The sequence below is a fragment of the Hydractinia symbiolongicarpus genome, chromosome 1 (genome assembly GCF_029227915.1).
Source record: "Hydractinia symbiolongicarpus strain clone_291-10 chromosome 1, HSymV2.1, whole genome shotgun sequence".
NCBI classification, from domain to species: domain Eukaryota; kingdom Metazoa; phylum Cnidaria; class Hydrozoa; order Anthoathecata; family Hydractiniidae; genus Hydractinia; species Hydractinia symbiolongicarpus.
In genome coordinates this window covers 5,887,704-5,912,847 of record NC_079875.1, presented here as the reverse complement: position 1 = coordinate 5,912,847, position 25,144 = coordinate 5,887,704, and the positions used below count along the sequence as shown (strand labels likewise).

Genomic DNA, 25,144 nt, shown 5'->3' with positions numbered 1-25,144 from the left:
CTTACTCCTACTTTTGATTTGGTTTTGAAACTGGCCTTGTTGTCCTTAATAATTTTTGTCAAAGCCATTCACACAAGCGAAAGAGCATATGTAGTGGATTTGTTAACACTCAAATATTTTTATTATATTATTTGTGGATAAATAATAAAAAAAATGAACTTAAAAAAAAAGTTTATCAGTTCTTAGATCTCTTTTGAAGTTCCAATAGAAATATTAAAGAATGGATCATAATATTATGTTTAACCCCTGCACTATGTATATTTTAGAAAAAATACAGTGTCCGATTTGAACATTATATTTGGTGGGTAGTAACATGGTCTACAGATTTGCTGATCATTTCTGGGTATGTTGTCTTTGTTTATCTTCGTTTTTTAATTAAAAAAAAATATTTTTTTGTCCATTCTTTATATTAGAGTGCTGTATACACTCGAATTAATCTTCTACATTTGGTTTAAGTAAAATATTTGAGAAAATAGAGTCAGGGGACACTCGTGAAGGATGTATAAGATGACTGAAAAGAAGTTCTTGTTCCACTGGCTAGCACCTGACTTTAGCTTTTGCTTTTGTACAATGTTTTTATACGAATACACACATCCCTAGGTTTTTAAAGGACTGCGTATAAAAAGTTGGCTGACTTAAGTCCATGAAAACCTTTTTCTCTGAAATTAAAAAATTATAACCTTTTGCATTATCTAAATTGTATTTTTGATAATATATAGAATACCGACTTTAATGGGACATCAGGTTATGAAACGTTAATAACACGCTTAAAAGATGGCAAGAAGTTATGTGATGTCTTTATAGACTTCTTACGTGCAAGGTAACTCATTGTTTTTTGTTTTAAGTACACCATAAAATTGATCAGCAAAATTAGTATAGAAACAACTTGGCGTAACATTGCTAACACTTACACAGCTTCCAGTTAAGTCCCGATAACCCTAAAATTTCACCAATGGTTGTCATTATTATCATAGAGAAGCAATACGGTTTGCGTAATCTTTTTTATAATTTCTGAATTTTCACTCCAGTGGACAACAATAGGAGGCTCAAATGTGAGAAGAGATTAAGCATCAAATAAGCCAGGCTCTTTTAAATTTTAATAAGAAAATTTAGCACATAGAAGTTTTACACATATAGTACTGCTTAAATTTAACTTTACATGTACACAATAGTTATTACCTTACCTTGTGCAGAAAATAGACTTATAAAAAAGACATAAGCGAGTCGACAAATCCGATTTATTTAACAAAAGCTTTTGGCTGTAACTTCGGCCATCTTCTGTCATAATACAAAGTTGTTAACATATAACACGTAATTTATAGAAACTGTAACGTAAAATGACTTCCTAATATGGACAAATACAAACTTTAGTAGGCTCATGTAAACTTACCAAAACACATTGGTATATTTATTGTTATATTGATACTGAATCATCAAAAAAAATTATATAAAATGTATATAACAAGGCTAAGTTTTGCTTGTTTCACATACTGATGTTAAAAATTGTTGTATTTCAATCTGAGATGATGAGAAAATGTCCCATCGAATAGTTTAAAAATCCCTATATATTGTTTTAAAATAATGAGAAAAGGACTCTACGCCTAAAAATCACTGTTTTTTTAGAAAACAATCATGCAAAGCTTAAAAAATGCTTATTTCCCTCATAAATGACCCTATCAAACTTAGAAACCACTGTATTTTGTTATAATATAACAAAATACGGTGTCCCTATAAGGTTGTTACGCGTTGTTGTAAAACTTGCGTACATTGTAAAGTTACATTCAAGCAATACTGTTACTCGTCAAAATAACCTAAAAAGGGAACCCTAAAAACATCTCTAAAATAGTGTAACATTTGGACCAAAATTATTGATTCCATCTAAAAATGATTTTCTATCTTGACATGCATTTTTCTCCTTTGCAAGTATTTTATTTGGAATGACTCAATTGAATCCAAAAGTATATGTTAATTGTTAATTCGATATTAAGGAGGCAGGGGGCTAAACCTTTTGATATTTACATACAGGTTATAGAGGTGTGCAGATTGCAGGTGTGCAGGTTACAGGTTATAGAGGTGTGCATGGAGGCTATGGATTTGGGAGCAGAAATAAGGAAGGGGAGAGATTGCTTGAGTTTGGAATGGCAACGGACATGGTGGTTTGCAACACATCATTCAGTAAGAGACAGAGTAGGCTGATAACATATGAGTCAGGTGGTTGTAAGACACAGATAGATTACTCCCTGGTTAGAAAGTCAGACAAGAAAGTGGTGAAGGACGTGAAAGTTATATTGGCGGAAGAATGTGTTTCCCAGCATAGGTTGCTGGTTTGTGATATTATCTTGAAGAGTGTTAAAGAAGCCAAGGGAAAGTACAGGCCCCGTCGAAAAGTCTGGAAGCTGAAGGAAGAGGTTGTAGCAAGACAATTTAGTGCAAAAGTTCAGCAGTTAGCCTACAATAGTCAATGTGATAGTGACAATGTTGAAAGTACTTGGACTACTTTGAAGAACTGTCTTCTAGAAGCTTCTGATGTTACCTGTGGGTGGACGAAAGGACCAGCTAGACATAGACAGACCTGGTGGTGGAATAATGAGGTTGACCAGTGTACTAGAAATTAAAAAAAAAGGTTGCGAAGCATTGCGCAAGTTGCAAGCAAAATTAAACTATCCAATACTTTGTCCCTAGCGCTTCTTGTTTCTTTGGCGCTAACATCTTCCGAAATACATCAAAATTGAATATCATATAGAAGAACCCTGGGGACGAGGTAGGAAATGAACGCTCAGCGGAACAATTCGATGCTCAAAATAGAATAGACTGCGCGAGTATTTGATGTGCGTGGGATATTCTTTTCAAAATGTGCGAGAAAATTAGATTACGCGAAACTAACAAAAACGAATAACGCGTGTTAAAATTTTGTACCCCCTTTTCCCACAGAATGGTAAAAGTAAAGAGCGCAATACAAAATTACACTTTTAGCAGTATTCCGAAAGATATGTGATACATCGAGTTGTACAACCCGCAGAAGTTGGTCCTAACGTTAACGATTTCGTAAATGACCTCACAACAAAACAGTATTTTTTTCACGTAAAAATACCGGCAGTAGAAGCCACAGAATCTGCTGGAACGAATTTCGAAAACTCACGGGAAACAATTAAAACAAAAACAAACAAATCAAAACAGTTTTTTAACTTTATCAAGATTTATTAAATAGCTTCAAATTTGGGCAGAAAAACAATAACGGATTCGCCTTCTTTTCACCACACGCATTAGAAGATTACATCACTTACTCCCATTGTACACAATCTAAAAGAAAAAGAAAACATTTTCATATAGTGAAGCTTCCAGTGCCTTTAAGGGATGGCCAAGTCAATGGAATTGAAAGCACTGTTTTTCATCTTATAAATAATTAAGGCTAATTCGGAAAAGTATAAAAGAAAAAAACTAAACAATTTGGCAACTTTACTAATTTTATACGCAAAGTTCCAACCATACCAACAGTTTCCAAATCTGACAAAATCATTTTAGAAGTGTTTATTTTTTCAGAATTTGATTGATGCAAGGCCGAGGGAAATTAAATAAGTTTATTGTCCTAGACCCATTTAAAAACATATGCTTCTCATCATTCGGTTTTTTTTCAACCAACATTAATGTAATCACCCAGAGGAAATTATAATGTCTCTTGTGTGTGTTTTAGAAGCTGAGTACACAAATACACAAATATTACAAGTGCTGAACTTTGGCAATCATATTTTGCAATCAGACCCTTTTAAAAACTATGCTGAACCATGTCAATTATTAAATTCAGCACTAATAGAAAAGCACCTTGGATAGGATTCTTTGTTGGGCGAATAAAATGACTGACAAATGGTTTATCGTGAATGAAATAGTAATTTTTACACAAATAATTTAAAAAATAATGAACTTTGTTATGTGGGTTGTTCTCAAACACACGTGGGTGGTGGACAAAAAACTGTGATGTAATTTCTCTTGGTCTATTATTCCTGAGAATATTCTAAAATAAGAGGGTGTCAATAAGCTGCAAACAGCCACATATATAAGGGCGAGTTCGGGCAACTTTTCCAATTAAATTAGTGATTGTCTTCCAAAACCGCCCGCACTTTTCCGAACTTGGCTGGAGCATTTTCAAAATTCAATTCCTTGTAACATACCTTGTGGACGATAGTTGGAAAAAGATGCTTTAAGAGAAAGAAGTTAATAAAAATTATTTATCAAGTAAATTTTATCAAAAACCATCAAAAACAGTTCTTTTAAGAACTTTACTACCACATAGTTTACTTTATGGTCTATGCAGGTTTTTTCGGGTGAATACTTCAATTTTTTTGCAAAACGCTAAACTTGCCCAAAAACGCCTGCACGTTATACGGCGTATACAGCTTATCAGCACCCTTGTTCTAAAATTACAAGCAGTTTCGAAGATGCCCACGCCGTTTAGAGGACGTGGTGCGGCTTGGGCATCCTTGAAGTTCTGTTTAATGACAGTTTTAATGTTTTAATGTCGTTTTAAACCTTGTTCTCAGGGAGGGTGTACGGAAAACTAATTCCTATTGACAATTACATTGCTGTTGGTTTGATAGCAAAAGTGGATATTTTTTTAATTACTGTAACAGGTTACTTATATAATAAATAAAAAATGATAAAAAACGGTTGGTCAGCTCACTCTAGCGCCCAGAGCTATTTGTTTTGTCTGCGCCCTAGCTACAGGTTTTCCTATATCTGGCTATCAGTTAGGTAGTAATACAGCTTCTCCATATGTATTCTACAAATTACTTTCAATTCTTTTATACAAAACTGAGCTCTAGCTAGCTACCTTTCGTGTGATTAAGCCTTACCTTGATTTGGATAAAACCAATTAAAATTGATAATATTGTATTCTTACATTTTCTTAGAAACAATAAAATAAAACACAGCTCGGCGCGTTATAATTGTACAAATTACTTCAATTTTTCTTTAGGAAAGGGTACCTTACACAGGAGCTTTCCAATCCAACTAAAATCTCCAGAAAAAGCACAGCAACAAAAAAGCTTAAAATACACAAGAAAAGTCGATTAGAAACAGGACTAGCAATAAATTTTTTCAAAAGAAGAAAACCGTTTTAATACTATTATGTTTCATTTAAATACAACTATAATAGTATTAGAAGCAAAATTGCAAAGTAATTAATTAATTATTTATACCATAATTAGCTATAATACAAAGAAATAAGGCATATTTTGGGTCTGTAAAATATACGTGTCTAAAATGCCGACTACCGTTTCTTGTTCACGGCATATTCCTCTTTGTGTGTTCAAGTTCGGCGGACGTATAATCCGGACCAAAAGACGGGGGGGGGGGGGTCAAAATCCGGGGGTGGGGGGGTACGAGCCGTACTTATTGCATTTTTTACTAAACTTATACTTTAACCCCTCGGTCCAAACTTATTTGTTTTATTAGAAAAAAAAATACCCTAGCTTTATGTGCAAAAATATCAGTCCTATTTCTTTACGCTGATTTTATATGATTTTTTTTCTATCGAAATTTTGAGAATCTCAATAATTCTCTTGGTATACCTCGCGTGTAGCAAACGTGCTCCACAATTTCGCTTCGCTCGCAAAGCTCAATTGCTTCGCAATAAAGGAAAAGAGGAAACTTTGGAAAGAGTGGGAGTCAGGTGGTAGTAAAAATATTTACTTAGAAGCTAAGCGTCGCGCTCGTACAGCAGTGTATAAGGCAAAATCAGAAGCAGAGAGAAACAGATTTGCAGATGTGTTAAGAAGGGAAGACCAGCACAATGAGGTATTCAAGATAGCAAAGCAAATGAAGAAGACTAATCAAGATATTGTAGGTAAGAAGTGTATACGTAATGATGAAGGTGTTTTGGCTAGCACAGAGGAGGAGAAAACGGTAGCTTGGAAGAATCATTATCAGAGGTTGCTTAACACTGAGTTTGATTGGGACGAGGATAATTTGTCTAATGATGATGTTGTAGAAGGGCCAGCTATGCAGATCAAGACAGAATGGGTAGTGGAGGCTATTAGGAAATTGCAGATTGGCAAGGCTGCAGGAGTATCAGGTATTGTTGCAGAGATGGTAAAAGCATCTGGATATATTGGAGTTGAGCTTATTACAAGTCTTGCTAACCAGATTATAAAGGATGGTGCTATTCCGAGTGAGTGGCAGTCGAGTGTAATAGTGAATTGTTTCAAGGGCAAGGGTGATGCATTAGAAAGGGGTAACTATAGAGGTTTGAAGTTGGTTGATGAAGTAATGAAAGTTATTGAAAGAGTGATTGATAAGTTACTTAGAGAAAGAATTGATATAGATAAGATGCAATTTGGTTTTGTTCCAGGGCGTGGCACTACAGATGCAATATTTTTACTCAGACAGCTTCAGGAAAAGTATTTAGGAAAGAGAAAGAATCTCTATTTTGCCTTTGTAGATTTAGAGAAAGCTTTTGATAGAGTGCCACGTAAAGTTTTTTGGTGGGCTATGAGAAAATTAGGTGTGGATGAGTGGCTAGTTACGATGGTACAGTCTATGTACAGCAATGCTAGAAGTCGTGTCAGGATTACCGGTTCACTTAGTGATGAATTTAGTGTAAATGTTGGTGTACATCAGGGTTCTGTACTTAGTCCTTTGTTGTTTATTCTAGTCTTAGAAGCACTGTCGATGGAGTTCAGAACAGGTTGTCCATGGGAGTTGTTGTATGCAGATGATTTGGTTCTCATAGCAGAGTCGATGGAAGAATTAGTTAAAAAGTTTGAGAAGTGGAAGAAAGGACTAGAAGAGAAAGGGCTAAAGGTAAACACAGCAAAGTCTAAAGTCATGATTAGTAGCATTGCAGCCAAGTGTGACCTTGTAGTTGGAAAGTGGCCTTGTGGAGTTCGCAGGAAAAGGGTTGGTAGTAACTCAATTTTTTGTCAGACTTGCAAGCATTGGGTACATAAGAAGTCCAGTAGTATTAGTGGAAGGTTAAGAGCTGACATACAGTTTGTATGCAAGCGTTGCAAAGGTGAGATTATAGAGAATGAAGTATTTCCAGCTTTAATGATGTACAACAGTGGCTCGTTAGAGATAGTTGAAACTTCTGTTACTTAGGTGATATGTTGGGCAGTGAAGGGGGTGTTGGAAGAAGTGTTACTTGCAGGATAGGTTCTGCTTGGAAAAAGTTCAGAGAGTTACTTCCTTTGTTGACTAGCAGAGTCCTGTCAATTGAGGTAAAAGGTAGGTTGTATGAGGCCTGTGTAAGAAGTGTTATGTTGTACGGTAGTGAGACATGGGCAGTGAAGCAGGAAGATCTTGACCGTTTAGAAAGGAATGATATTAGAATGGTTAGGTGGATGTGTAATGCCAGTCTGAGAGACAGAAAGAGTTCAGATGAGCTAAGAAGCAGGCTAAGTCTCCGTAGAATTAAAGATGTTATCCAGATAAGAAGATTAAACTGGCTGGGGCACTTGGAAAGAATGGAGGAGGATAATTGGGTAAGAAAGTGTAGAGACTTGATAGTTCCTGGGGAAAAGCCCAGAGGCAGACCGAGAAAGACTTGGCAGGAGGTTATAAGGACAGACTTGATACAGAGGAAGTTGAATTTAGATCTAACACAGTCTAGATCAGATTGGAAGAGGGTCATTAATATACCCCGTCCAACCCATGCTAGCATGGAAAACGGACTTTAAGCCGTGAATGATGATGATGATGATGATAGGTCATGTCGCGCAAGATTGATCTTGCCAAAAAATACCGATTTTTCGTCTGTACGTCTGACTGTGTGATTGCAGGAATAAATGATGCTGAGAGTAGTACTTTAAAGTTTAGGGGGGTAAAATCTGAATGTACAATTGATGCTTAGCATACTATTTTCAACTTTTGAGGCATCCCATCTTATGTTTTCAAAACATTTTAGTAAAGGCTTAACACTATTGGTAGCTGTCAACTTCCTCCTAAAATTTTATCAACATTTTCTAAACAGGAAATGGTTTTTCGATGTCTCTTTTTACCTCAAACCAAGAAATTCTTAATTGTCTGTGTGAACTTATCATTTTAGAGTAAAAATTGAAGAAGATTATGGCAAGAGCTTAATCAGACTGGGACAGTCTGCTGGCACAAATGATGAAGCAGGGTAAGAAGAAGGTGTAAAATGAAATGTTTCAATTTTTCTTCTGTTGTGCCTCAATATATAATTTGCAGAATATGGGTTATTTTTAGAAGTTTTTTGTCCTGTCGTATTTTTATCTCTATCGCCATCATCAAGGTTAACGTCTGTTTTCTGTACTAGCATGGGATAGACAGAGAATGACTTTCTTCCAATTTGATCTAGAATGTGTTCTAAATAATCTAAATCCTAATTTCTCTGAAGCAAGTCTGTCCTTATTAGCACACTCCGTCTACCTCTGGGCTTAACCCCAGAAACTATAAAGTCTCTAATTTTTCTTAACCAATTATCCTCCTGTTTTTTAGCACTCTTAAAAATTCATGGAATGCTGTTACAAAGGGTACGTTTTAACTACAAATTTTATTTGTGTGATCAGTCTTTGGTTGATGTAAATCAATTATTTTCTTCACTACTTAATAGATTTGTCTTAAAATTTTGGTAAAATTACTTTACAATAAACATTTTAAGTACAGTATTCAGGAGCACCTGCGTTTACACGAAACATAGATAAACAAGGAAAACTGCAAGTAAGATAACGATTATTGCTTTACCCTTGATGACCTAATTGTAGGGAAGAGCAACGTGAAATTTCATAAAAATTTTACCACCCATATAAAGCTTATATGAAGGTGGGGGCTTTTTTTGCCAGAAATTTTTTTTAGGGCGAACACTTATTGGAACTTATTTATTAAGTATTATTTTGCTTCATAGAAAAATGACCAACCTCACTCCTCAATTAAAAATAAAGTTGTTTAGAGTGTTAGATTGATAAGGAGCTTGTTATTCTAAAATAAAAATTAAAATCAAAACATTTTCTTTCTAAAAGTCACTATTTCTAAAAACATTATTTTTACACTGCTTTTTAAAAGTTTAATCAATACCTGTTAACTTTCACACAACAAATTTGTGAATATCATCAGCAATACATAAAAAACATTATTATGACTTGTGTACTTCATGCCTATGAGCTACCCCAGAAAATGAAAATTAACTTGATAAACATGTAAATCTCTGAAACATGGGATGCATGCATGTGGTTAGTTGGACATTTGTGAAGCTGAAAATTATTAATTATTTGTTTTTGAATTTGTACACTTTTCAGTACATGCAATTATCTTTTTTCTCATACAGAGGCTGAGAGTATTGGAACTGTGCATTGTGAAATGGCGAAGAAACTCAATGAAATGATTGACCGAACTTCAAAATTTAGAGAACAACAAAAGAATGACAGATCGAAAGTATGTTTTAATTGGGTGATTCACAAAGTGTACCCTAAAGCTCTACCTTCCTGCCCTAAACATCAAAATTTAAAAAGCCTTGTCAAAACCTTAAATCACAATCACTCACACCAGGCTTTTTTAGCAAGATTTTGGCATGCGAAAATCAAACAGCATACCTGAGGTTTTAAGGTGTGCTTTTAGATGTGCTACATTAGTCAGCTTCTTTTAAATTTGGGAATTTTCTTAACCGATTCGCATGTATGTGGGGGTTATATTGATTATATGACAATTATGTTGACACTCTTTTTCATACAAAAATATTTATACATGGCCCTTTTATACTTGTGTATTAATGCCCTTATTGTCAATAAAATTTTCGTATATGGTTTCATATTGTAGACAGATGACAAAATGAGAAAACTCCAGAGAGACAAAAAAAATGCATATGATACAATGTTAAAGGTATTAAGGATTTTTTATCAATTAAAGCTGCTTTTAAACTTCTTAACCCATACTATGTGAAATATAAGTATGTGAATAACATGCACGCAAAGTGACCACTCCTCCTTATATTCCTTAAATAACCTTAGAAAAAGCAAATATCCTTAAAAGAACTTAACTATACTTAAAAAAATTAAAATTTTAGCTATTTTCCTTATATTCTCCTTATTTAATTTTTTTTTTCTGATTGTAACTTTTTTGGAAATGTGTTCATGGATTGTTTATCACCAGTGAAATAAGACATAATATGTCTCTGTTACCTAAAATCCTATATTTTCCGGGCATAATTTATTATATATTTGTATAATATGTATAATTTTCTTATCATAGAACATAGTATGTAACATTAAAGATGGAGAACTAAAATTGGTTTCTCCTTAATTTTTTCTCCTTTATTTTTTTATATTTTTATTCTTGTTCGCAGCAAAATATCCTTAAGAAATGTCAATTTGTTTCCTTAATTCTCCTTAATATCCTTACTTTTGTTCTCATCTTATTAGTGGTCAGCCTGACAAGTTTAAAATCCTATTGTTTGTGTGAAAAATGTCCCCAAGAGTTTATTTTTAAAAAATTCTTACTTTTGCTTATTCACACATTGCCAAGATATTTTATTTCTTTAAAGAATTAGAAATTTTTTGTTCTCTGTGTGCGATGTGGGTGCGCCTGAACAGGGTGGCCGCTAAAGTTTCCTAAATGATATAAAAGTATGATAAACCCGAAATAACCTAAAATTGGAACCCAAAATATTGATTTCTTTTAAAATATCTTAAAGATTTTAATTCACGGTACGCTTTTTTTTTAAAGTATTTATTTTTTATGATTATTCCATTAGTACCTTATTTTAACCTTGTTTTAAGCATAACTTATAATTTTGTAGAATAAAAGGACATACGAATTACGAAGTAAAGAATCACAACAGTGCAATGATGCACTGGATAGCAAAGCAACCTATACACCTAGAGAAGAAGAAAAAGTAAAGACATGTTTGTGGACCATGCTCTTTTTTTTATTATTATGTTGGTCACTGTAAAAATGTTTTTTCACTATTTTGAATTTTTTTTTAGTTTGACATTCTAAACATTTCATAAACTTCAATAAAATTATGCTCAATAACACCAATTAAATGTTTTAGAACTAGTTGATGACATCATAATTTAACATAATTAGCAAAACTTTAAAGACGTATTATCGATAACCGATAAAGATTTTTCAAAAAAATAAGATTCCTAGATAAGTTTCGAAGGTCTTTCATAAAAGCTCAACTTGTTTTTTCGCCAGAGGTAAACTATGTGCTAAGTATTTTTGTGCTTTAATATTAGTATTTATTTCAAACAAAGACTTTTTTGTTAGATTGTAGGTTAGCCAGATTTAAGCCTCAGCTTATAACATTCTTAATTTTCACCCTGGCCAGGTTACTTAAATTTCATATGGCCATCCTAAATTTTGACCACATTTCTAGATTTTCTTTGAAAAGCGTTTTTGCCATTTTCTCATGCATAAAAACATTTTAGTTGATTGTTATGAATTATTAGATTTTTTCAAACACTAGATTTTTATTTGACGAAAATATAATGAAGATCTAATCATGTTAATGACTTTACGAGAAATAGAATGGAAATGGAAAATTGAAATTGGAATTTTAAATGATTGACATGTTACTTTTTTGTTTTTAGCTTAAAAAAAATCAATTCAAAGCCAAAACGCAAGCTGAAAATGCAGGTTAAATCTCCTTCCTTAATCTAGCACTGATGCCTGCTGTTATTCTGTTTTGATTTCAGTTTTTCTTTGAAGTTTTCTTTGAAGTTTTCTTTATTAGTTACTTAAAAGAGGATTTTTTACACACCAATTCATTTTATAGACTCGATTTATCAAAGTAGTGTAAAAAATTTGGAAGATGCACGAAATAAATGGCAGCTTGATATGGAAGATACTTGCGAGGTAATTGTAACTAGATATTTTGTCCAAAAACTTTTTTGTTGTTGTATGTTCTGTACAACAACAACAACTACAAAATAAATAATGCTTACTAATGCTTATTAATAACTTCAAATACGAGCTCATCACAAGCATGAACAGAGATTCAGAATCATACTGACTTTGTGTGTATGTGTCTACTAGTAAACTGAGAGGTAAAGCCTATCTGACCCACAGTCAGTCGTCCAAGACTGTATCGAGCTATAACATAACATCGTTAGTAATGCTCAACATGTCTTTAGTAGCCTGTTATGATCACTGTTTTTATGCTCAATATGTATTCCGAGTTAAGTTTCATTTTACGAGATTTGTTCCCCTTTAAGAAAATGAATGAAGTGCCTGTAAACTGAAAACTGAACTTACGTAGTACCTATTGGAACTGAAGGAAGATTCTAGCACCAATTATTCTTCTTTAAATCTTGTGTTCTTTTGTTTCAGTTATTTCAGAGATTTGAAGTCAATCGTATTCAATTTTTACGAAACGAGATGTGGGTATATACGAATCTTGAGTCATTACAAGCTGTTGATATTGACCATGTAAGTATGTTACTGAAATTATTTATTTACTATTTACGTATATTTTATTGATACCTTAGACTTTTGGCAGGACAATTTCGGAAGATAAAGATATTTAAAAAAAAAACTTTTTAGTTCCTAAAGCAAAATTTTTAACAGTATTGTCAGGTGTTTTTTGAAATTATATTTTCAAAAGCACGTGTCTTTACAAACGATATCTGAAAGAATTTTTAGTTTGACTTAATTTTCACAAATTTGACTGAATACCTGTGACAATTACGCTGAAAAATGTAGATGTAAGAAACAAATACACAACCTCGTCTCCACTCGTTCTTCTTTTTCACATTGAGGGTGGCGACGAATGATGTTTAAATACAAGTTCTAAGCAATGTTTGTGCTTATGTAATCGTGCTCCGATTAACTACCTACCCTCATTGTTCATAAATCTCATCATAATTAAATTTTAGACAGACAAAAATTTAAAGAAGTTATATGTGCTTCGCAAAGCTGGTTTTCCACCTAGATATGTTCTTATAGCCTAATAATGTTCATAGTTCAGAATACGCCTTTTTAATGGGTTTGATTGTATTTTGATTTTTCACTCAGAATAAAAATTGTATTTTGATTACGCACTGTGTTTTCGTTAACTTTTCAGAAATCCGAAGATTGTCGTAAAGTTATTGAAAAATGCGATGAAAATGCAGATATTCAACAGTTTGTAAATATAAAACAGACAGGTTCCGAGCGACCAGGTATAATATTGTGAAAAAAAATGTATTTATATGTGTTTCATTCTTACTTTACATTTATTACATACATTTATACATTATACATACATACTTTATTTTTATATTTTTAATATACACTAAAACTTTACAGGTAAATTTTGTTTGTTCGTTTATTTATCTTGAGGAATAATGGACTAAAACGTTTTACTTCTCGAGAGTGTATTTAAGTTACTGATAGTTTTTATTCTGAAAATCCAAAATTTTTCGCACTATTCAAATATATCTTTTTTCTGCAGAAAAGAGCTTTTCATGGAAGTATAACTAAGCGTCTTAATTTTAGGACTTCACACAATTATTTTTTTTATTTTTTTTTTTTGAAGGGGAGCCTTCACCCTGATCGGATTTCAGGGAAAAATCGCATCCCCTGGACAAGTTTTTCCTATGTTAACAATGATTACCTTAAAAAAATCAAGGAAATGGCACAAGGCTGCGACAACCCTGTTTAAACCTAATTTTAACTGTTATAACTACTTTTTTTAGCTCCTATCTTATATGAAAGCTATGCACACCACAGCCCAACAGGAATAAGTGCAAGTCAATCATCTCATCAACTCCACGTGATGGGGAGGAATGTCATGCCTCCACGATCCACTTCTGGTCCACTAGTCTCAGTTCCTCGGCAACCTTCTGTCAAAGAAGATGGTGATTTTTTCTCTTTGTTTTTTTTTCATTTTTATTGTAACAGACACATGTAAAGAGAAGAAACAAGAAATGCTTGTTAACTATTATGTCTGCAAGTGTAAGATCGGTCACTACAACATGTCAGCAAGCGAGCGACATAATAATTTACTTTCATCGTGTCATGTCGTCGCATTATAAGAGTTATCTCAAGTTAATTTGCCAAAGTGGAAAGGTGACCTAATTTGAAAATTTGATTATCCCAATGGACGAATAGTGTGAAAAATGCCTACTCAACGCATGTAACCATGTTTTAAGCTTAGTTTCCTACACTTCCAAAACTGATTAATGTACAAAACATTACACTGGCACATTTACTTAAACGCTCAATTTGGGAAAACTTGTCTCGATCTTAATCAAGGACCAGATAGCCATTACATCCAAGCCACTCCCAATCAACAAGGTTGACACATGTAACAAACTAATGTATATCTCATCTAGTTTTATAGTCAACTTTACACATTTCTAAGAATAACATGCAAACAACACTTTTGCATGTATCTTGATTGATCTTGCATTTTTTTTGTAGCGTACGCATCTATATCAGAAGTGCGCACTGCACGTGATGGTGTTGCGAGAAGTGGTAAAGGATTCTATCGAGTTTTATATGAATACGAAGCACAAGGACCGAAAGAGTTGTGTCTAAAGCCTGGAGACTTGATAGAGGTATGACGCATGTTTTTTTGAAAAACAACTTAGAGCGGAAGTCCACTTTGATCGTAAAGCGCGGCGCGTTTCATGGTCGAGCAGCACTGTGTCAGTAAATGTGCATTCAAACTTAAAATGGCAGCGGTTACAGCAAGTATGTTAATCTCAATCATGGAAAAATTTCATGGAATGATATCATGGAAGACACTGTAGAACTTTCATTCCCTCCGAAGCTATCAGTAATTACACAAATCTTAAACAATTTTCAACAGTTTGGTTAAAAGCGCTTCCTAAACACATCGCAATATCAATCGCGCGCCTTCAGCCGACATGCTTTAAGCGCAAAGTGGACTTTAGTCAGCGTACGAGTTGCGTCGAAATTAGTTAATTGAAATAAAGTTGAAAAATCTTTACAACTTATTGCTGTGCCCTTTTATTTGACGGAAATTTAATAATGTCCAACCCAGCATTACTTACTGTGTCAGAAATTCACAGACCACTTATTAGCTATAAAATGTTGCTCTGGCCAGCTTCTAGGTAACAACCACAGATATTAGTTATTGTAAAAAGTTGAATATATATATATATATATATATATATATATATATATATATATATATATATATATATATATATATATATATATATATATATATATATATAATATATATATATATATATATATATATATATATATATGTATATTCAACTTAATATAATAACCATAATTATTGTTTGACAATAGTGCTTCAGTTAAACTTCGAGTAGGACAAATTTATTAGTCGTTAAAATTTATATGTCAGAAGTGAGAAAAATTTATCCGATAGTTTATCCAATAAATAAGAAACATCTTTCTTTTTTACTCTCCTCTCCTCTTATTTGTTTGTTTATTGATTTTACAGGTGCTAGAGATCGAAGATGATTTGTGGGCGCTTGGGCGGTTGAGCGGAAAAAAGGGCGCTTTTCCTTTGTCTTTTACCGAACCTTGGCAGCACTAGGTGATTTTTAGTAATATAGTATTTTTGGATTTTGTTTTTGTTCTACGTAATGATTTATATTTTTATATTATTTTGTATTTGCATATAATTAGTAATTCACGAATAATTTTATTGACGAAGTCAGTTTATATCAAACATTTCATCACTGTTGGTCACCTGTCACATTTCATCACTGCTGTCACCTGTCAAACAAACAAACCAATTTTTAGAAACGTAAAAGAGTTTCGTGAAAATCTGAAGACGAATAATAGGCAGGTGTGATATCTGCGAACAAGTTTGATTTAAGCGGATTTTCATATAACACGGTCTAATTGCAAGTCATGACTAAGCGAGGCAAATATTACAGCCTCGCCTACCTTTGACAAAAAATATGTAGCGGGTAAATATGTAAATATGTAACTACGTAACTACTCCGAAGAATTCTTAATGCTAGATAATTTTTAAGTGAAAACATTTTCTATTAGCTTAAAATTATTTACTGAAAGCGTGTTTGACATTGGGTTATCTACACCTTCTATCATGCCCTTAATTTTCATCTGATTTTTACTAATTTTCTAACCTTTGGAGTAACGCTTTCGACTGTTTTGACTTTAAATTGTTTACATAAACAGTTTCACTTTGCGTAAAGCAAAAATGAAATCTCTTCGATTTTTATTGAAAGTTTGTTTTTGGGTCCAATGAAGTCAAAACTCACTTCTGTCTGAACTTTTTTTTACAGTAATAAAATTTCACTACGCATGTGTAATGTAAACAGACTGAAACGAAACTGAGCAAGCGCGCAAACAGTTATTATACGGCCGGCGTATAAAAAAGCTGCGGCCCGACAATATGCTCCGCTGCGATGTTATGAGTGCAGTGAGTACACGGATACAATTACAGCTTAAGATTTCGCTTCAGTTGGAACGAGCCTTTCATATAAACGGCGCCAAATACGCACGATATATATAAATGTGTAACTATACATAAAATGTATAACATACAAACATAATGCACAATATTTTATACTTTTGACGTTTATATTTGTTTTTACTTATGAGTGTGAATTTATATCTATACTTAATTATTAGCACTTGTTTAATTGGCGTGCTCTCCTACATCCTTCTCACGATACATCTTGATGTTTTGGATTCTTTTCCAGCATTTTATGCCCAGCAACTGAGTTTGAATTTGTGTTACACAACCAGGGTGCCTATTCTGTCAGTAATTTCAGGAAGTTTAAAAATATTGTCTGGAAATAGTCGCGATTTTTACCTGTTCTATCAATAAGTTTGTATAACTTACTTTTTCATAACCTATGATTTGTCAGAATGTCTGTGCCCAAAATAGTTGAAAATGATGTTCAGTGAACACCGCAAAATACTAATAGATTTGCAATTTTATATGTAGTATATTTTATAGCTTGTAAATATTGAATTATTTACGTTAATAGCATAGACCTTTTGAGGAATACAAGCACTAACAAACTGGAATATTTCGTGCTTCACCGTTTTTACTTATAGAGCTGTTTGTTGCTGTTTTGTTTCTACGAAGACCTCCCCCTGTTTTAAAATAATTGCAGAAGTTTTTTATCATCTCAAAATTGAGAAAAAGTCGCTTCACGCGCATGCGCAATTGTAGTAGCAACATCGTCACCAGAGTGTGTCTGCATTTTTGTGGCAAAATTGTTTGAAAGTAAATCACAGAAGCAAGACGGAGGTGCTGAGGAATCTTCACATACATTTGCAAAACTCTCTAAGATGGGGTCGTTGGAAGCTGCGAAGGGCTAGGTGAAGCATTAAGGTCATCAAGCAACTCTACCTTCAGACTTTTAACACTATTTGGACTACCGTACGTTGTGCGCTTTTTTAAGGGAGGCTAAACTCTTATTTATTTTGTCTTTTTCCAACGAAGTGTGTGTTTGGTTTTGGGTGTGTGTAAATGGGATTGGCGGCTTACATGAAAGATCAACAGGTTCAACGCACCCAGTAAGTACGTGCACTGGGAGAAGTAAGAACGCAGCGCTGCATGCAAAATCGCTTGATTTACCCTAAAAAAGACATGCTGAGTGGTCATACTACATTCTTGACCCCAGAGCTTTTTGAGATCAACTCAAGAGTATGTTCGAGGTTTTAATCTCAAAGAGCTCTGGGAATAGATAGGTCATACGATGTATTGGTTAGTCCGCTGTCACAAACTTTGCCTTTTTAATATAAGAGAAGACAGCGAAAATTTATTATGTCGTTTTGGACTAAATTTAGCGTTAGGAATATAAAGCATTGGTACGGTGGCCCACAAGTGTCACGGCAAACAAAAAACCCCTAGGCAAAACAAGAAAGCTCTCGGCAAAATACAATTCGTCGTCTTCTCTCATATCAAAAATACAAAAAACCCTGAAGCAGAAGGGTATTGATGTTGCATGTTATGGATTTTTTCGAGTACAATCAACCTTCTCAAAACAACAAGATATTTAATAGGGAGAAAAAAGTTAAACCTCCTCTCTACCACTTACGCTTGGGGCAAAAAAGTTACGACTATCACTACCGACAATGATTTGATAGTTCAGACACCATTTTTTTAATTTGTTTGTGCTAAGTTGATACCTACCAGACACAGAAAAGAATGTCGTCCCAACAATGCAAAACATTATTAGGCATTGGGGTGAGGTTGTCGTTCATGCTTGTGACTTTTTTAAAAAATTTTGTTCCGTATTTTATTACGCCGGTACTCCGAATACGTTTGCCTTATATGGTTCGAACTAAGTCGACATGCATGGTTCTCATTAGAATTGGCAAAAACCATGCTAAAAAAAGTTCTAAAATTGCTAAAAATTCGTAAGCAACTAAGTTAATAGCATAACTAAAAAATTTTTGAATATTACTAAAATATATATGACAAAGTACACATTTAATTTAGTTCTGAAGTTACAAAGTGATCTTTGCATACAGAAACCAGATGTTTTTGTCATTCCCTTCGCCCTAGAGATTATTATGCTCTTGATCAATATAAGGGGGTCTTTTTCCACAAATAAGCTTAACGGTGGAGAATCTAAGTTGTAAGGCTCATTAATTTTCTTTATTTATTGAAAAACAAAACCATGCAAATATGGCCAAAGAGGGTGGTTTCTGAATTACGTCATTGTTCCGTTGAACGCAGTTCAAGTCGCCGAACCGTCCTATCTTCTCCCTCTCTTCAAGTTAACGTTGAAGCCACCGGGCAGTGAATATTAAATACCAAAAATATGTCTTCTGGAGTTTCTGTGAGCGCAGAGGCTGTTGATATGTACAACAAGTTTAGAACAGCTAAGAAGTATAGGTATTTAATTTTCAAATTCGATGACAAATACAAGAGTGTTGTTGTTGACAAAATGGCAGAAGAGGGCGCCACTCACGAAGACTTTCTACGTGATGTTCCAAAGAACAGAGTTAGTTACATATTCTATGACGTAGATTATAGTTTGGGAGCCGATGGTAATCGTAGAGAAACGCTGTTGATTTCGTTCTCTGATGACAACCATGCACCTGGAAAAGAAAAAATGCTTATATCTGGCACTCTGAATGAAGTCAAAGCGAAATGTAAGGAATTCAAAAAGAACACATCAATAAACGACTATGATGAACTAACAGAAGCAAATATTCTTAGCATTATACAGTCGAAGTAAATCATAAACTGAGATCTTTTTCAACTTAATACTATAATGCTAGTTTAAGCGGCGATAAAACTTTTCAACCTTTATTTTAGAAAATTTCTTTCCTATTAAAACAAAATTTTTAAACTATAAAAAGACGTAGAACATGATTTTAGCTACAAAAGCTGTATTATCAGTGCTTTTTTTACAAAAAAAATGATCTTTCTGCAATTTTTTAATTATGGAGTTTGTCATGAAGTAGTTTATCTATTGTTATAACACCTGTAATTTCTGCATGTACATTGATTCTAATATACATACTTTCACTGAAATATCCGTTACTAAGTTATATTCGTTATAGTGTGTCTTTTCTGCCTTCATTGATAGATAAATTTCAGCGTGACATTATTTGTTTACTTTTTAGCGGTAAGATCTAGAATTTGGTGAAGAAAGGTCTTCTGTGGATTTCTTGAGGTTTTAAACTTTAGAGTTGATGCCTTCTGATTTATTTAAATTATTTAAAGTCTAATGGACTGATTACTTGCATCCACCCCCTCCTATTTTTTCCTGTCGTGCAAATGCCAGAGCTGAAATAACTCACCACTGAAAATGTAAACAATAAAATTTGTCTATAAAAATATTTCCTTTTGAAATTGAAAATGTTTCAGCATGTTTACATAGGAAAAACATTTAAACTAATAGTGACGACATCATAAAATATTCCCCTACTGAAGAAATATTTACCATACAAACTGCCACATAATGCACCATAAAATTTATTGATTCTAATAAATATGATAAAAAACTAATAAAAAACTTGACGAAGTAGAAACTTTGTAAGTAACTCTTCATAGCAACTAGAAAATATGCGCCTTACTTATAAAAATGCAATTTGAGACCTGACCAAATTCTAAATTGCTTGAAAAAAATTGTCCTCTTTTCTTAAAATTAATTATTTGAAATTTTTCAGAACAAATAAAAAGGCATGGGCTTACATATTTCATTGCAAAATCATCATTCAATATTTCTTAGTTGTGATACTTGATGCAACCCATTCTTAAATAGCAACATGCAGCAAGACACCAGCCACACCTGTTATCACATGGTTTTCCACTTTCAGCAACTTTCCAAGTATTGTTACCACATGCGTGGAAAGTTATCAATGTTATTACTACCAATTTCGCGAAAATTGGGTATACCTCAATTCATTTTTCTTTTTCTATTTTTCGATTACAAAGGACTGATTTTATGTGTGGATTTTAACTTTGACAGTCTCTATTCTCTACATAAAAGCCTTAGGTAACAGTACAAAAATTAAGAAAAAAATATACAAAAAGTCCTGGAGCTTGAAGATTTTCCCCATTATAGCAGCACACAGGCAAACCAGGGTTCAAATAAACTGAAAAATCCTGTAATTTAAATAAGACCTGGAAAACTAAGGAATATGTAGGGGTCATCAAATATCCCGAAATTTCAAAATTAAAATCTCAATTATGATATAATGCAGCATTTTTAAATTCACATGTAGTATTCTAAATGGAGTAAAAACTCAATCTGTATTGATGTAGAAATTAATCAATAACAACCAAGTGGTTCAATATTAGTTCAGAAATTAAAATATCAGCTTTTTAGTGTCTTATTTTTTAGATGCTAGAACTTGTGGTTAATTTTTGCTACTGTCAGGTGCGGATCCAGGGTTAGTCAGATAAGTCGCGTGACTAAGTGTAAATTTGACGAAAAATGTTAGCCAAGCGAAGATGTCGACGATCAAGGCGTTGCAAACGGAGGGCGTTAAAAATTGTAATTTTTTTACGGCGAAAAGCCATGGTTCACAGCCCTCTCCAATTCGCCTATAGCGATGTTGACGTCAAAGTTGTGACGTCGCTACCATATAGACTGAGAGGGTTGCAAATTATAGCTTACAGATTTTGACTGATTCATTTTGACTAATCAGTCACTCAGTCAGTCAAAAATCAAATAGCTATGGCCCGCAACCCTCCCCATCTCACCTAAGGGGCCTGTGACGTCAAAATCGTGACGTAATTTTCACACTCTATGCGTAGTCCAACAATATGTGGCCCGCAGCCGGCGAAGGAAATTTAGGTTCCGTTTTGCGTGGTTACTGATAACCTGTTAGGCTATAGTTTTAACTCCCATCCGTCAGGATTAGTCAAAGACTCACGCCTTTTGGCTTGGATTCTTTCCGTACTATTATTGATTATGGCTGCAGCAGATATGTTGGCGCGGGTGCTTACTGATTTAAAGTGTGATAATTTTGAATCTGTTCGTAAAATGCAAAAAGAACTTTTAGAAAGTGTTTATTCTCGAGCATTTTTGTTGTCTGGGGATATTTATCCCTTGGTTGGTAAAAGTCTTCATCGGAATTCAGGTCCAGATATATACCTTCCATCTGGAGGCGAGGTGTGAGGATAAAGGAATTATTGTTTTAAGGTGAGAAGTATGTTTTTTACTCTCCAACACACCTTGCATTTATCTAAAGGTTTTCAGTATATCTGCTACGAAAAGCTAGTTGGGGAGAGCTTTATACAACAGACTATTAAATTAAAACCAAATACAAAAAGATTTAATTAGCTAATAGCTAGGGCTAATACACCTTTACGATAATTCGGAAAAAATAACACTCCATCGCAGCTTATTTTGCAATCAGAGGAGGTAAACATTACACTTTTATAAGAGTTTATTAAGGAGAAAACACTATTTTTCGTGATAACTTTTCTTGCCACGTTTTGTTTTTAATGAAAAGTACACATAAGTTGTATCTTATTATTATTAACGTTTCCTAAAAATTTGAAAGAAATTGATACGACGGAAGTTAAAAAACTGGAGAAAACACGCTTTCGTCTCTAACAAACTCTCATAAAAACACGAGTTTTACCTCCTTTTTTTCGATATTGTAAAACGATGGAGAGCCGTAGGAACGCATGTACAATTGAATTGTCATAAAGGTGTATTGTTTTTGTAATATGAGCTTTGAACAGAATTTTCAGCATTGCGGAGGAATTCTTTCTCAATTAATATTTGTGTTGTTATTAGAAGCAAGAACTTGACATCTGGATAAGTAAGGTTGGTGATGAAAATAAACAACTCTTCGAATGACTATTAAGAAACAAGTTTGTTGAGTAAAAGGTCATGGTAAAATATTTTATTTTTAGATCCAATCCATCAGGAGACTGTCTATACAGCTCAGCATCGTTGGTATAGGCATAGGTGATAATTCTCTTGTTGATGTTTTGAGAATCTTGACATCCATAGAACTTTTCTTGCATCCTTCCTTTTATTCCAATCATCCTTGTTTTCAATTTGCTTTTAAAAACCAAAAGGCAAATATTTTTATATCTTAGAAAAGTTTATTCAGATTTTCCCTTTCCCATATTGTTTGTGATATGACTCTTTCTCCTGAGGAGGCAGTTAAAGCAGAAGCAATCAACAACTGTACCCCCAAGACATGGTTTCCTTTTCTATCAATACTTGCCTTGTCAACAGTAATAAAGAGAAAAATTAACACATTTTACCCACAATTCGGTTTGTTACAGTTTGTTACAACTTTCTTTACACAGTGTATATTGCCACACCCATCTATTTTACCTGATGAAGATCAGTTAAAAATTTTATTTTGTTATGAAGATATTGTTAAGTCTGGTGTAGACTTCAAGCCAAATCATTACGTTCCCCTTTTTCCAGGTTGCAACTTTCTTAACTGAAAGTTGCATTTTCCTATTTCAGCATGCAAAAAGCAGTAAAAAGCCCTTCTTAATTCTTCTTTCAAAGTTCAAACGAAACTTGAGTTTAGCCCTATGAATAAACAAATATATCTGAACAAATACATGGGTTGAGGTGTGTTTGTATCATATCACATGTATGTATATTTCATCTTCATTATCCTGATCTTTCCATATTCTTATTTTTTTGTTATTATTGTGTTTTATTTTGCTGTCCATGGCTGGTGTGATCATTTGATTCACCTAGTCATGCTGATGAAGCCTGATATTGGCAGAAACAGCAGGAGTTTATAAATAATGAAATATATTCACAATTGTCTCACTTTATTGTAGTTAATCCCTGTTAATTTTAGTGGTTTTATCTATCTAAAATAAGACGTGTAAGACGGAGATTTGATTCTTATAAAAGATGTTCTTAGGAGATTTTGTTATAGCTTAGCGTTTCTTTTGGTCAATTTTATTAATAACTAGATAAATCGGAAGACAATTTTTCGGCGATTTTTGTACCCGCAAAGCTTAAAATTTAGCCCCCAGCTGCTAAATTCAAGACTCAGTCTTGACTAAGTCTTGAAAAAGTCTGGATCCGCCCCTGACTGTATTTTTATTTCCTAAAGCTTTTTGTTATTTCTTTCTAAACAAGAATACAATAGACCTTTCCCGAATTTCCTAATTATGCCAAACTCAATTAAAGAGGTCGATCCTAAAAATGATTCTTATCCCTATGTTCCTTAGCAAAAGGTAGAACAAATTACCTAATTTCGTAAATTTGTCTGTTCGTTAAGTGCCACAATTGCGAGCTGAAAGTTACGGTCAAACCCTTCATATAGCGGAGCTTACTAAGAATAGCCTCGTTTTCAAAATAATGATAATTATTGATAATGATATTTAATATTCTATCTCAATATCCTTATTTGAAGGGCACAGAACCATTATAAAATTTTGGATGACGTCATAATTATTATAATTTATGAAATTCGGGAAAGGTGTATTTTACCACATTTTAAATCAACGGATCTTTCTAAAAGGGGTGCTTAAATTAGTTGAAGTTAGTGCTGTACTAATATGAAAGAGGCAAAAACCTTTAAACAAACAAAGAACAAATTCAATTTATTAAAACTGAAGCTTTTCGTACTTTCTATGTACCTTTAGTTTATTTTACTGAAGTGTAAAAAGTCCTGCATAAATATTCTTTAATAATAATAATTTCCAAGTTTCAGAACTTAGACATTTTGAAAGAGGGCGATAAGATTTTTTGAAGAAAATTGCAAATTAAGGCCAAACAGTAAATATATATAGGTAAACTAGCACTTTTTGGGTAGTTGAAAAGTTGGGTAGTTGCAAAATGAGAAAATGAGGAGTTGCTATCTTTACGATTGCCGAGTTATTTTTCCGAACATTTATTTTATTTGCTGTTATTTAAGGTCGTGTTTTTACTTGACTAATTTCCACATTAAACAATGATATTAAGTATCATTGTTTAATGTGAAAATACCACAAATATTCATGAAATCTTATCTCGTGCCATTCTGAAGGGATTTCATATTGACCCGCTGTTGAGATAAAAAAAACAACGAAAAATACATATACGAAAATTGTGCTCTCCAGTCCCAAGTATTAGAAAACAACAAAACAAAATATCAAAGTGAAAAGCAGCCTTTAGGCTTGACCTAACTATCCATAGCTCTTGTGGGTAATTTACGCTGTATAAAACCTGGTAAAACTGGGAACGGTTAGAAATTGTAGAGCCCCCATAAAAAGCCAAAATATGGCATTGTTTTACTCGACACCCCAGTCCAGTTTGTGGATTAAAGTAGATGTAACTAACAGCTGACATGATGATAAAAAGGTAAAAATGTATTTACAGTGCACCATTGTTTTTTTATTTTTCCCTGTCTCTTCACTGGCTAGGCTAACTACAGCTAAATGGCGGCTTGTCAGCCTAGTTAGCTAACTGGCTTGTCAGCTAGCTAGTTACACTTGTTTTATTTTTTAAAATATAGTTGCAGTGACTATTCCTCTGTTGTCTGTTGTTATTTTCTTCTTGTTGCGTTACGTTATTGCGAAGCAATTGAGCTTTGCGAGCGAAGCGAGCGAAGCGAAATTGTGGAGCACGTTTGCTACACGCGAGGTATACCAAGAGAATTATTGAGATTCTCAAAATTTCGATAGAAAAAAAATCATATAAAATCAGCGTAAAGAAATAGGACTGATATTTTTGCACATAAAGCTAGGGTATTTTTTTTTCTAATAAAACAAATAAGTTTGGACCGAGGGGTTAAAGTATAAGTTTAGTAAAAAATGCAATAGGTACGGCTCGTACCCCCCCACCCC

General features: G+C 33.6%; 2 protein-coding genes across 2 annotated transcripts; both read left to right on the top strand.

The window, feature by feature from the left end:
• Positions 1-241: 241 nt before the first annotated feature.
• Positions 242-16,940, top strand: LOC130633989 (proline-serine-threonine phosphatase-interacting protein 1-like). Its single transcript, XM_057444589.1, has 15 exons — positions 242-343; positions 720-820; positions 8,039-8,113; positions 8,452-8,486; positions 9,278-9,384; positions 9,766-9,828; positions 10,745-10,840; positions 11,541-11,586; positions 11,726-11,805; positions 12,280-12,378; positions 13,013-13,109; positions 13,626-13,787; positions 14,353-14,489; positions 15,374-15,469; positions 16,188-16,940. The coding sequence occupies exons 1-14, from the start codon at positions 314-316 to the stop codon at positions 15,467-15,469; spliced, it is 1,224 nt and encodes a 407-aa protein (XP_057300572.1). The 5' UTR covers positions 242-313; the 3' UTR covers positions 16,188-16,940.
• Positions 16,941-18,561: 1,621 nt separating this feature from the next.
• Positions 18,562-19,431, top strand: LOC130633962 (actophorin-like). Its single transcript, XM_057444588.1, has one exon. The coding sequence runs from the start codon at positions 18,687-18,689 to the stop codon at positions 19,104-19,106; it is 420 nt and encodes a 139-aa protein (XP_057300571.1). The 5' UTR covers positions 18,562-18,686; the 3' UTR covers positions 19,107-19,431.
• The last annotated feature ends 5,713 nt before the right edge of the window (positions 19,432-25,144 follow it).

Excerpts from the sequence above, each read along its gene's own strand:
- LOC130633989 (XM_057444589.1), top strand. The coding sequence starts at position 314 with ATGGTCTACAGATTTGCTGATCATTTCTGG. Across the intron at positions 821-8,038 it reads ATAGACTTCTTACGTGCAAG|AGTAAAAATTGAAGAAGATT; the intron begins GTAACTCATTGT and ends TTATCATTTTAG. Across the intron at positions 8,114-8,451 it reads GGCACAAATGATGAAGCAGG|CACTCTTAAAAATTCATGGA; the intron begins GTAAGAAGAAGG and ends CCTGTTTTTTAG.
- LOC130633962 (XM_057444588.1), top strand. The coding sequence starts at position 18,687 with ATGTCTTCTGGAGTTTCTGTGAGCGCAGAGGCTGTTGATATGTACAAC.